This window comes from Leptosomus discolor, chromosome 2, assembly GCF_034619465.1.
Source record: "Leptosomus discolor isolate bLepDis1 chromosome 2, bLepDis1.hap2, whole genome shotgun sequence".
In the NCBI taxonomy this organism is placed as follows: Eukaryota; Metazoa; Chordata; class Aves; order Leptosomiformes; family Leptosomidae; genus Leptosomus; species Leptosomus discolor.
In genome coordinates, this window is record NC_141392.1 from 104,638,688 (window position 1) to 104,652,129 (window position 13,442).

At 40.0% G+C, this 13,442-nt stretch overlaps 1 protein-coding gene across 2 annotated transcripts in view; it reads right to left on the minus strand.

Annotated features, from left to right (window-relative positions):
• The window catches only part of DLGAP2 (DLG associated protein 2), a 401,254-nt gene that overhangs the window by 96,505 nt on the left and 291,307 nt on the right, over nt 1-13,442 (minus strand). The window contains exon 4 of one of the 2 annotated variants that reach the window (XM_086461530.1): nt 6,731-6,796. The exons of the other annotated variant lie outside the window; for it this stretch is intronic. Coding sequence (XP_086317656.1) covers nt 6,731-6,796 — 66 coding nt within the window. The remainder of the gene's footprint in view (nt 1-6,730; nt 6,797-13,442) is intronic. 2 annotated transcript variants of the gene reach the window in all.

A 13,442-nucleotide genomic window follows, 5' to 3' on the forward strand; every position in this document is an offset into this window, starting at 1 on the left:
TAACTCAAGCTGTTTCACCTTCTCCCCACTTCTTCACTCTCTCTGTTTTCTTTGGAAAGGTTTTTCATTTGTTCCAGTGAAGACACTGGAATCGGTATAGAATCGAGAACAGTTTTGATTGGAAGAGACCTCCAAGATCATCGAGTCCAACATTTGTCTTAGCTTTGTCCCAGTAATCCAGATGTGTCTAACAATGGGATGAATCTTCCTCATTTGGAAAAAACGCATTTCCTCTGCAACTGAACTTAGGCACCTCCTCAGCTGGACAGCCCTCTCAGAATGCACAAATCATTTGGAACAAAAATATTTGCATCTTAAAAAAGTAACAATTGCATAAACTCCTTTGAATTCTGTAGTAGAAATGGATGAATAATTCATAACAAATGATCTATTTGATTAATCTTACATCCTTGCAAATATCTTCTGCTTGTGAATTGACCTTGGGCCTAATGGGATTTTTGCAGAGTTATCTGATACTATGAGGTGTTTAATTTTTAGAAATAGCTTCTGGTCTGCAGGTTGTTAGTAAGCATTTGTTGCCAACAGCCTATAATTAAAATGCAGAATAGTTAACAGGTTTTTATATGATGCTCAGGCCACATGATAATATTTTGTTCTATGACTGAAAGTAATTCACAGAATAAGCTCTCAAATATAACTGAAAGGAATTTAAAGTTCAAAATTTGTTTTCTGGAAAACATTCCCCATGATTTCATTTTCTGTGTCACATCAATAAAATTCTGCAATACAGTTTCTGTGTGGCCAAGCCCTGTGTCTCACTGAAGCCCCACCAGCTCCAGTCAAACTCTACAGCTGTTTAACCATCCCTGGGTGCTCTGGGGGAAGGTGGACCGAGGTGTGGATCTGACACAGAGGAAAGCCAAGTGCCTACTGCCAGCTCCTTATCTGTCCTTGGGAAAATTTCCTGTCATGCCTGTTATATGATGCTAAGAAGCATGAGAAGCGCAGTGTTCAGACACTAACTATGCTGAGGAAGGCCAGATAGTTACGTAGAAAGACAGACAGACTGGAAAATCAGGCCTTTATTTATTTTTTTATTTCAAGAACAGCTACATCCTTTCTTCTTTTCAAGGTCATAAAGGCACGATCATGCAATCAACAGTGATTGAATAACTATGAGTTACAGTCTGACACTTGAACCATACCAATTAATCAAAAGCATGACTAGAACAACTGTGAAATAAAAATACATTTTCGTAACCTGCCCTTAAACTCCCAAAGTAAACTTACAGTTTACTTTGCGGTTGGGTCAGGTTAAGACCATTATCAGTAACTGCAATCTGTTTTATAGGTTTAAACCTTTTTGTTAACACCAATTCAATATTCTTTCCTGAAGAGAAAACAGTAATTTACTGAAACAAAAGGCCTTTAGTGCAAGTACTCTTTCTTTGCTTAACATTAGAAGCTACTAAGTGTTAAAGATGTGTAAAATAAATGTTTTCCAATTTGCATTGAAAAGAGTAGGTTCATGAAATGTTTATTTTCTAATACATTAACATTGTTCAGATTTTATAACCACCAGCTAGAAGAAAGCTTGGAATTGGAAAAACTCCAGTTTCCGTGAGACTTAGAGTGAGCTGCTTGAGATCATGCATGTTGGATCTCTTGCTCCTACCACCATGCCTTGTTCCTTTTCATCAGTTTGCTTATTTGAGATATTCCTAGTGAAAAGAATAGGAATTTTTGGTGTGAGTGTGAATCTTGTAACCATGACAATACTTATCACCCTGAACTCTGTTAACAAATAAATAGTAATGGAAAAGGTATGACATATTGTTCTTGAGAACAAACTATGAATGCTTGGGTAAGCTTTTTTTGAAGGAATCCATTGCATTTCTGCCTGTTTTAACTAATGATGTCTTTCATAGAATCAATAATGTAAAAGAGTTGAGATCAGTCCCATCCCTCGAAATCTTTTCCCAGTTAAGCAGTGGATCATTGTATTAATAATATTATTTAGTGACTATTCAGCATTTTCACTCTGGTGAGACACTGTGCAAACATTAATTAATCCCCACCAAAGCCCTGAAATCCCACTAGAAAAACATTGAACCTGTTTTACAAATAAGGGCCTGGGGCCATAGATTTTTCAGTACCAACCTGAAGCTCCTTGGGACAGTGAGAGTCTGGAATAATGAATGGCCCTGCAGTTAGAGCTACCTGGAAGAACATCATCTCTACTCTGCCTTGACTTGGGGCAACTATTTTACTTCTCAAGAAAAGCTCTTTCTGTGTTTTGTTTTTTTTTTTTTTTGGAATGAATGAATGACTCTTGCAGTCCTTCAAACTGAGGCTATTCATACAAAATCATTACATAGTCATCGGGGTACATATATATATATACATATATATATATATATATATATGTATTTTTAAAGAAAGAGCTCATCTCCATAGCCCAGTGGTTAGAGTAGTGACTTGGATTCAGATTTCTCTGCAATGAATATTTAACCTTATATATGTGCAACAGCAAGAAAAATTGGAGGCTGAGAAAGATCTAATAGTTCGTACCTTTTTCACTGATGTTACTATCAGTTCATGGATTTTAACTCCAATCTTCAAATAACAGAACACAACACCAGGGCCCAGAGAGACAGACAGACAGACAGATACATCCTAGCTGTCTGTAGAGGTATTAATCACTAGAGCAACTGTAACTACAGAGCTTGTCTGCACTGAACTTAACCAACTACCCCAAAACTTATGAAAGTCTTCCCAGTTTCCATCTTCCATAGTATGCTCCTTCTTGTTTTACAGTGATTCTCTCTAAGGGAGAATGAGACATTATCATAATTTTTTACATTTCAATGGTATCCAGTCCACCAATTTTGGCGATTTACGGTTTGGCAGCTAAGCCAGGAGGACAGGATTTCATTCTGAAAATATTAAAGCCATCCACATCTCTCCATTCATTACCTAGTGATCTTTGTTACTTATCTTCAGAGGACTCCAACAGGGACCAAAAATTTAGGAACAAGGACAGCTCTTTCCTTGCTTTTAGCATTTTTCTTTTTTTTTTTTTTTTTTTTTTCCCACTCCTCTGGCCATAAATAGCCGAAGTATTTTGCTGAAGTTGTGAAAGTAGCTTAGTTTCTTCGTAGTCTGGTTGCAATTTTATTCTTGTTTTTTACTTTCCCGTTCCTCATTTCTGTTGACTAATCCTCCACCTTTATCTTAACCAGAGTGCTGGACGATTGATCAGTTTAGCGCATATCTTTGTGTTAATCTTTGCACAGAATCACAGAATGTTAGGGGTAGTACCTCAAAAGATCATCTAGTCCAACCCCCCTGCCAGAGCAGGACCACCTAGGGTAGGTCACACAGGAACGCGTCCAGGCAGGTTTTGAATGTCTCCAGAGAAGGAGACTCCACAACCTCTCTGGGCAGCCTGTTCCAGGGCTCTGTCACCCTCACGGTGAAAAAGTTTTTCCTTATGTTAATGTGGAACCTCCTGTGCTCCAGCTTGCACCCGTTGCCCCTTGTCCTGTCATTTGCCATCACTGAGAAGAGCCCGGCTCCATCCTCCTGACACTCGTCCTTCATGTATTTATAAACATTGATGAGGTCACCCCTCAGTCTCCTCTTCTTCAAGCTAAAGAGACCCAACTCCCTCAGCCTTTCATTATAAGGGAGATGTTCCACCCCCTTAATCATCTCTGTGGCTCTGCGCTGGACTTTTTCAAGCAGTTCCCTGTCCTTCTTGAACTGAGGGGCCCAGAACTGGACACAATATTCCAGATGGGGTCTCACCAGGGCAGAGTAGAGGGGGAGGAGAACCTCTCTCGACCTACTGACCAGACCCCTTCTAATACACCCCAGGATGCCATTGGCCTTCTTGGCCACGAGGGCAGATTGCTGGCTCATGGTCATCCTGCTGTCTACCAGGACCCCCAGGTCCCTTTCCCCTACGCTACTCTCTAACAGCTCGGCCCCCAACCTATACTGGGACATGGGGTTGTTCTTTCCCAGATGTGAAACTCTACACTCACCCTTGTTCTATTTCATTAAATTTCTCACTGACCAGGCCTCCAGCCTGTCCAGGTCTCGCTGAATGGCAGCACAGCCTTCTGGTGTGTCAGCCACTCCTCCCGGTTTTGTGCCATCAGCAAACTTGCTGATAGTGTACTCTGTTCCCTCATCCAGGTCATTGATAAGTATATTGAATAGTACTGGTCCCAGTACTGACCCCTGAGGGACTCCACTATATACAGGCCTCCAATTAGACTGTGCCATTGGTGACAACTCTCTGACTTCTTTCCTTCAACCAATTCACAATCCACCTCACTACCCAATCATCTAGACCACACTTCCTCAGGTTAACTGCAAGGATGCCGTGGGAGACGGTGTCCAATGCTTTACTGAAATCAGGATAAACCACATCCAGTGCACTACTGTCTTCTATCCATCTGGTTATGTCTTCATAAAAGGCTATCAGGTTGGTCAAACATGACTTCCCCTTGGTGAAGCCATGTTGACTGCTCTTAATGACCCTCTTATCCTTGATATGCCTAGAGACAGTGCCAAGGTTAAGTTGTTCCATCACCTTTCCAGGGATGGAGCTGAGGCTGATCAGTCTGTAGTTACTCGGGTCCTCCTTCTTGCCCTTTTTGAAGACTGGAGTGACATTTGCTTTCCTCCAGTCCTCAGGCATCTCTCCTGTTCCCCATGACTTACCAAAGCTGATGGAGAGTGGTCTAGCAATGACTTCTGCCAGCTCCCTCAGCACCCACGGGTGCATCCCATCAGGGCCCATATATTTATGCATGTCCAGCTTGCTTAACTTATCCCTAACCCAGTCCTCATCAACCAAGTCAAACTCTTCCTTTACCCTGACTTCCTCTGGGGCTTCAGGGGTCTGGGGCTCCTGAGGACAATCTCCAGCAGTATAGACAGAGGCAAAGAAGACATTCAGTAACTCCGCTATCTTTGCATCCTCTGTCACCAGGGCACCCCCCTCATTCACCAGTGGGCCTACATTGCCTCTAGTGTTAGTTTTGTCTGCAGTGTATTCGAAGAAGCCCTTTCTGCTGTCCTTGATTACCTATTTCATACAAGGGTCCTTACTCCTGTAGACACCTGACATTTAATACTATTGACTTATACATAAAATTTGGTCCACCTTCAGAAATCCTGCGGTTCTTTCTCAACAAAACGGGAAGAAGAAAAATTTTGACACACTTCTAGGTCATGATTCATCTCACCCTGTGTTAAGCTTCTAAAGTAGGCCAAATCCGCTATGACCTAGAAAAGTCTATCACTCTTCATTGACTCCAGAGGAAATCCAGATATCTACAGTTCAGACATCTACATCTGCATTTCTTTCCAGATGCTAGATGAGACGAATTCTACCCTGGGGCACCTGAACTCTTTCCTGTGTGCTGTGAAATGAGGTAGCAGGGTGAAAAAAATCCAGATGTCCAAGAAGGCTGAGAGACGTCCTCATTTCATGACTCCTCCATAGGATTCACTTGTGAGATTCCTAGGGAACCTCATGTTTAACCATATCTTCCCTCTTACATTACTTTAATTAAGGCAGAAACTGCCTGAAGGTTCTTCAATTATCTTCCTTAACACACTCTTCTGTTCAGTCTTTAGAACTTAACCCATAGCTTTTTTTCACTTGTTTTTTCATATTAAGTGGACAAACAGATCCAATACAGTTATTTTTACAGTGAACATTTATGGAACTCCCTGACTTGAACATAACTGAGTGGCAACACTACTTATTTTAGAAAATCCTGTTCTAAGAGATTATTTAAACATAATGACATCCCCTACCTGAATTCATGCTCCTTGTTCAAACTGTTCTGTTTTTTTCCTTAATATAGCAACTATGATTTATCTTCCTAACAACATGCAACAATAAGGTCAGGGCAAGAGTTTATAATATTCTTGTCAAGCACAAAAATAGCTTAATAACACAAAATAAACTGTTGCAATGTATTAACATGAGCATATGCATAAAAGGAGAAAAACTACAGTTACACTAACTTCTTAAATGTAAGTACGCTTACTTTGAATAAAGGGAGCTTTAACTAGCAAACAGACAGAAACCACTTTCCATATTTCTTTTCCAAAAATAACCACATAAAGTAATTGCATATAAATCAAAATTTTGATGGATTTCACACAAAACAGTGACAATCTGAATATGAAATTCCAGGAACAGAAACTTGATTTTGCTCAATCTATATGGTATACATCTGGCTACACTGAAACCAGTGGGACATTTTACTACTAGCCTTGTGAGACAGAGGTTTGAAAATTTCACTCATGTGCTCTATGAGTTTCTGATTTCTTCTTGCTTTTGTTATTTTTTAAAATTTAAAAGGTAACATTGAAAATTCTTTCTGCAATTATTATGTTCCCTAAGGGGTAAGACAAAAAGAAAAAGACAAAAGCAGCAAAGTTGATAATTTCCTTGAACGCCTTCTTTTGAATTCTTGGTTGCTTGGATGTTACCCAAATCTGATGTTTTTCTGCTTTCGATTCTCTAACCTTATATAGGACGTGAGAAACTCACAGAAGGACTGGACTGAGAGGTTTTTGGCCACTGTCATTAACAACACCTGGTGCCACGCCTGACGTGGGCGTTGCAGCTGGAGAAAGGCTGTACCACAGAGCAGCCTCCTGCCTCCGCACCCCCGCAGCTGCACCCAGCCTCTGGATGTGCAAGCAGTACAAGTTATCTGAGAGATGATATCTGTACCTAGCTCCTCCTCTGGCGTCCCTGGAAAACTGAAGCCCGACTTGAGCAGATCGCCACCCTCTTCTTCTGAAAAGACAGAAACAAAGTAGCTATTTAATAACTCTAATATTTTTATGTACCCAGACATAAACGCTCCACTAGTTTTTAAATCCACTCAGCGATAGCTATTACCATTCAGTGTCTCTGATTCTGTGAAGCTGTTGAGGTGCTATTATCCACAGTAACTATTCCTCTTTGCCAGTTGTTTTAGTGTTCTTTTTTTTTGTAATTTTGCCACATATTTTCAGATCACTAGTGTCATAATATTCATAAATGCCCCTTCTTTAACATATTTTACATTGTGCTTTCCAGCTTTGCTTAGTCACGTTGAATTCTACTGCCTTTTAGCCTGAATGTATTTATTCCAAGAAGAATCATTATTGTCAGTCCTCAAGTTGTACCTTTAGCACTTCCCACCTCTGACGATAATACCGCCACTTCTGATTCTCGGGCCACTTTCTTTACCTTTTATTCACAACCATTTAAATTCTGCAATTCTGAACTCTGATAATACTGTGATGGTGACTTTCTCCTGTCAATAACATTTACTTTTGTGCCAGACACAACTTCTGTAATTCTGGAAAAGTACTTAAGCTCAGATGTAATGTCTATGCTGTATGAATGCAGTGAGGTACACAGAAACCTGCTGAATGGCCTGAGTGCATCTCTTAGCTACCCTGCCTATATTGCTTTCAGAATTGCAGCTTGTTGCCTCTGCATTGCACTCTTGTCATGCTGGCACATAAATTATTTTGGACCTGGCACATAGCTCAGATATTTCTAACATGGAGCTATATATAGAAATTTGGGTCAGTAACACTTCCTTAAGGTACCAGATTGGCTGAAGAATACATAGATTAGGATACAAAATATCACAGTAATGTACTTCATGTAAATACACAATACTATCTTTTTAAAATTTTTTTTAAATGTTTTTGCCCTATTATATGTTTTTACTGGTATCTCAGCTGAGTGGAAGTTGTTTGAGTATATAGAGACTTCCACCGTATGACCTCTTACCATCTGTGTGTAACAGACACCTCAAAAGAACAGCGAAAGAATGGAGTACTGCATAGCCTCTCACTACACGTTCAACCAGCAATTCTTCAGAGAAAGATAAAATCAGGTATTGCAGACCGTGTTTCTGTAGTGCACAACCAAGGGCTGTTGGCTTCTAAACACCTCAGCTAGGGCAAAGGTTGGACTTGATGATCTTAGAGGTCTCTTCCAACCAAAACTGTTCTACGATTCTGTGGTTCTATAACTCACATCAGTTCATGTTCCTCATATCCTCAGGCAGACATTCCCATAAGTTTGAACCAACTCAGACTTTCCCTGTATCAGGTAAGCTGTTTTTGTGGTTCAGCTTACAACAGACACTCTGTTTTGCCTGTTTCAATGCTCCATTTAGCAAATACATGCACTTCATATGTTTCTTGGTCTTGGTTGCACTTTTTATTTGTACTATGATTTTTTCCCAATTCTTTCGCAGCAAGCAAAATGAGTGAATACACTCACGAGGATACTCTCAAAAATCGTTCCTGGTTTTGAGAATTCATGAGGTTAAGAACATACAATTGATAACAATGAGTAGTATAGCACAGATTTTGCATAGAAAAGAAGAAGTCCCAAGGATGTTAAGAATGTTGGACAAGCTGAGCTGTCAAATAAACATCTCGTTTATAAACACAATCGTTAAATAAACTCACTCTGCGAAAATACAGCCTACTAGAGATCTTGTTAAGTGATGGATAAAAAGTCGTACACAACTTAAAAAAATGACTGGCATGTGAATTTAAATTAAATTTAATTTGGAGAAGTAATGGACAACTCTAATTAAATAAAAGCACAAATTAGGCAGTTTCCATGGAGACACTGCTCACATGATCTGCCTATATTGTATAACTCATATGCTTGTCTTCTAATTTGGCTGCATAGGAGTAGCAAATCAAATGAAAGTTATAACAAAAATATTCTGAAGGATCCTTTGCGTTCACGTAAGTAACTATGAGATCTTTCTGTTAACCTCATAATAAAGAATCTTTACATTGAAACGTTAGTTTTGTATTTTTGAAAAAGAAGCTATTAATTTATTCCAAAGTTATATCATATACATATATTCAGAAACACTTATAGAATGATCCAAAGAAGATAAAAAGCATAACATTTTTGTTCCCTTGTGAGAAGTCAGCATTATTCATACAAGCTCTGCCCAAAACTAGACTAAAATTTTAAGAGTAGTCTAAACTGGAATAAATGTTTATGGGTTTGGTGTGTTTGAGAAAAAAGGAAGAAAATAAATTTCCTTTTCATGTAAGGGAAAGATCATGCAAGCAGATCCATAAGTCAGATTCTGACTTTGCTGTAAGAATTCCTGTGCAAATTTGGACAATTCAGTTAATCTCTTTCTGCCTCAATTATCCAGCAGAATTAGAATTAGAATTCATTTCTGTCTTGTAGCTATCCTATATGAATACATTTGTTAGTGTCAATGAGCCTGTTGTCTAGAAGAGCCTATAGAGAGCACAAAAAAGACAATTTCCGTCCTGCAAAATAGCTGTACTGTGTTTTGAACAGGGTCAATCATAAATGTTTCAAAGGAAATTAGAATTCCTTTGTGATACCCTTAGGTTTATGAATCTCCGTGAGGGATATGTGTAGCTCTTAGTGATCAGTTTACTTCCTAGTCATGAGAACTTCTTATTTCCCTGTATTTTATGACTGTACCTATTCACATCACTAATTCATTGTTTAGGCTGCCTTTTCAAAAGGCTCCTGTCAGTTTCTTCAGCCCTTGAAGAGATTCAATTTTTGTATTCTGCCCCTATGAAGCATAAATTAATCTAAAGTCTCAGTGGTTCTTGCAGTATTACAAAGACAATCTTTGTGTGAGGTTGGACTGTACTTCAAAGTCATGTTAGTCCTTCGGCAACAGACATACATGGCCTTATTTATTCAGTTTACGTTTTTCCTAGAAATTACTGGGTTTATTACTAACCATAGAAATGAAAGGCATATTCTTCATTCATGAGCAGAGCAGCAACCTTCTTATCTCATGGTAATGAAGTCAGAGAGATTATCACAGAATTCTTGCGTATGCTGATGTTCAAGTGCCATAAAATATGTGCATTCATTTTATGCCATTCACCTTCTTTGTCTCATAGATCCATAGTGTTTCAGCTTGCCCTTTGCTCATGGTGGGCCTACCGATAGAATGTTCTACGTCATTAGAGGACACAGAGGAAAATGGTAGTGTAAGCATGGAATGCTTCGATGGGCAATGAATTGCAAATAAAGATGAGATTATGAAAATAGGTTGACTTACAATTTAAGGTTTTAAACAATGTACGGAACACACAGTCCACAGACAAGGGACACAATTACTAGTCAAAATCCCTTCTCAATATGCAAACTACTGCACCACAAACTTGTCTAAATAGAAAGCAATAACCTGCCCCTGAAATGGAAACTAAAATATAGTGGGAGAAGTCTTAACTCTCAACAGGGCTCAAAATAGTGACAAAAAATGATAGGCTTTAAAAGTGCAGAGATGTCTGCTTCTGTGAAAGCTGAATGTATAGTAAAATGATGCTGTGATCTGCATAAATGGGAGAGCAAATACTGTCATTTACATCTAGTATCTCATTTTCTTTTTTAAAAATGTGATGTATCTGTCATGCTTTCCAGTGCAATACTGCACAGGTGACACTGAAGACTGTGATAGGAACCTTTCAGAGCTGAAGCTCTCCAGACTTAAGCTTGGAAATATCAGGAGACATTGCTGAGCTGGAACCAGCTTGACAGATCCAGATGGCTCGTTCAGCCCTGAGGCTACTACATGTACAGCGGGAAATGACATGGGCCAGTGCCCAAGACCAAGCTGGCATGGCACAGCTTTTGTCCTCAGAGCAGACTGGATGTCTCTCAGGAGTGTGCTCCAGCTTGTGCTGTTTCTTACCATGCTAAGGAGACATTAGTGCTGGTTGGCATGGGCCAAATCTGGGCAAGGGCATGTGCTGTGGTGGGGATGATTGCTGCCATTGCTCAGGTTTGTGGTGTGTTCCTGATGAGGTACAAGTACAGAGGGAGCCTTAGCTACGCTGCTTCTACTCAGTTTTCTGTGTCTATAGAATAGGTTACCACTCAACGTAAATCCAAAATAAAACTGCTGAAGGCCACAGAATTACATCTGTGGAAAACTTGGGTAAAGGAGAAGCAGTGAATATCTTGGGGCTCAATTTTGAACCATGCCTGAGCTGCACTTGGTACTGGATTGCAGGTCAGTAGAATGTTACTTTGTGTTCTGGGTCAGGGAAGTGAAGTTTCTGTATAAGCTAATGGACACACGCTTTCTTGTATCCTGTTCCTGTCTGCCTGTGGTCTAAGTGAGCATTTTGACAGTCACTGCACAGAAATCATCTGATATCGCTGCTTTTCATCAGTTCAATAATCACTTTACCCAGCCTTCAAATGTCATCATCTCAGTTTTAACCTCTCAATCTTTTCTCTGAGCCTGACCTATCACTGTAAATTCTCTTTCTTCACCTGTGAAGTCTTGCACAAGTATATGCCTCTATGATGGCCCTCACTTTTTGTGCATTCATTTTGCCGTAATAGCCAGACATGCTGTTTCTATTTCCTAATTGTAGCGCTTCCATAACCTATCCATCCACAAAATAGGCCCCAGTCTCAGTGGACTTGTTCACATACTTTAAAAGACGCACATCAGCAAGACTTCTAATCAATTAACTGACTTTTCCATCACGATACGAGAGTAAGACTGAACTACAGCTGATACTGAACTTCTCAGTTTATTGGATTTTAATTTATTTATTATTGGCCTGCTTTGGACTTCCCACTGATTTTTTTCTATGTGTGCTTTTCTTTCAGCCTGTAAGCTCCCTATGGTAGCTGTTGTTCTTTTACTTCTGTCTTATATAGCACCTGGCATATTATTTCTAACAACAGATGAAAGAAAACATAGGCCCTGAAATGTCTGGATTAAACAGCAGGTGGAACTTCATTTGATCACACAATGACAGAGCATAAAATATGTCCAGAGTATGAATACAGGACTCTCAACATATCACTCCACGATCTGAGAAAACCAAATCGCCTCTTCCAGACTAGAGATACTTAGACATCTAGAAAAGATTGTCTCCTGTACCTCAAAGTTCACTAGCCTGCTATCCACTTAAAGCATTTCTTGCAGGTGTCCTTTGACCCTAGCCAAAGATATCCTCAGTCTGCTACCGGGTATGTATCACTGAGAACTGTCATTGGGTTGATCCTGACCCGAGGGAAATGACCAAATACATGCACACCTGGCTGCTGCTAGGGCCCCTCACCCCTCCTGGGAGACAGCTAATTGGCTTGGTTTGGACCCTCCCCAAGTGGCCAAAATCACTTGTGGCAAACCTATTCCTTTTCTCACCCGATCTCCAGGAGGTCACATCCAAACATTATTACAACATCTATATGTGGGAGGACATTTATGAAATAAGGGACATGTGAACAATCCAGCCTTTCCAGAGAATCCGAGCTGGAACGTACCGGAACTGCGGAAAGCATAAACAACTTCCGGTGCAGGGGGCATGAACATCTTACAGGTGCAGGAGAAGAGACAGCCGCCATTAATGACGCAGTTTTAATTCTTGAAGAAGACGGGTGTGAACATTTGTGAACGTGACTTGAACGTGACTCGCAATGTGGCCAATCAGGTTGGACTATGGGCTGTTATTTGCGATGAGGCCAATCAGTATTTATTGGGTGTGGTCGAGGGTTATAAATTGCACTGGAAACACGGAAATAAAGGTTCACTTGTTAGATCACATTGATCGTGTCAGTGTCCTCACGCAGCTCCCGCATCTATATAGTAAATTAGTCATGGTGAAGGCCCATTCCCTGGCCACAAGGCCAGCTGGCATGGCCTAGCCACATCTTCAAGAACAGGCTAGCTCCACCCAAACTATTATTGGAAATGGTCCCTTGTCTGTGCTAACTCCCTATTCAAGCCTGGGAATTATTTGGGACAGTGAAAATTAGTTGGCCAAGCTTCAAACTAAGTTAGGGACAGCTCTAACCAACAGTATAAATAATCAAATTCCTATTTGTTGGGCCTTTGTCCTGGCAATGTTAAATTTACTACAGGTATAGCCCAGGTGGCAGTATGGTCAAATACAATATTGTTGTGCATTGTTTTGATAGCATGCTGGTAAGCAACAAATACAAAGAAGCACATCAGGCCTGGGAAAATTTTGAGTGAAGTAACAATTAAATACGACAGTAGGAGATTTAAGGTTATTTGCAAGAGGCCTGGGTGAAAAATTTGAACACTAAGAGGAAGTCATTGTTTAATTAAGTTGCTTTTGTTTTTCTCATCCTGCCCTCTCTTTTGTTTTCTTATTTTTTCTCAAACACACACACATAAAAGTATTCCTGATGGATCCAGAAAAGATCTGTTCATCCCAGTATGCTTGCACCAACAAGCTCAAACTGGATGCTGCTGGAAAAAAGGCAAACACATATATTGCCTAGAATACCTTTCCAACTTCCCGCAATCAGCACTTGAAGGACTTCCTGAAATGGAAGTTTAATCTAGACCACTGTTTTTAATAGCCACCAATGGACCTATCCTCTACGGATTCATCTAACCTTCTCCGAGCACATTTAT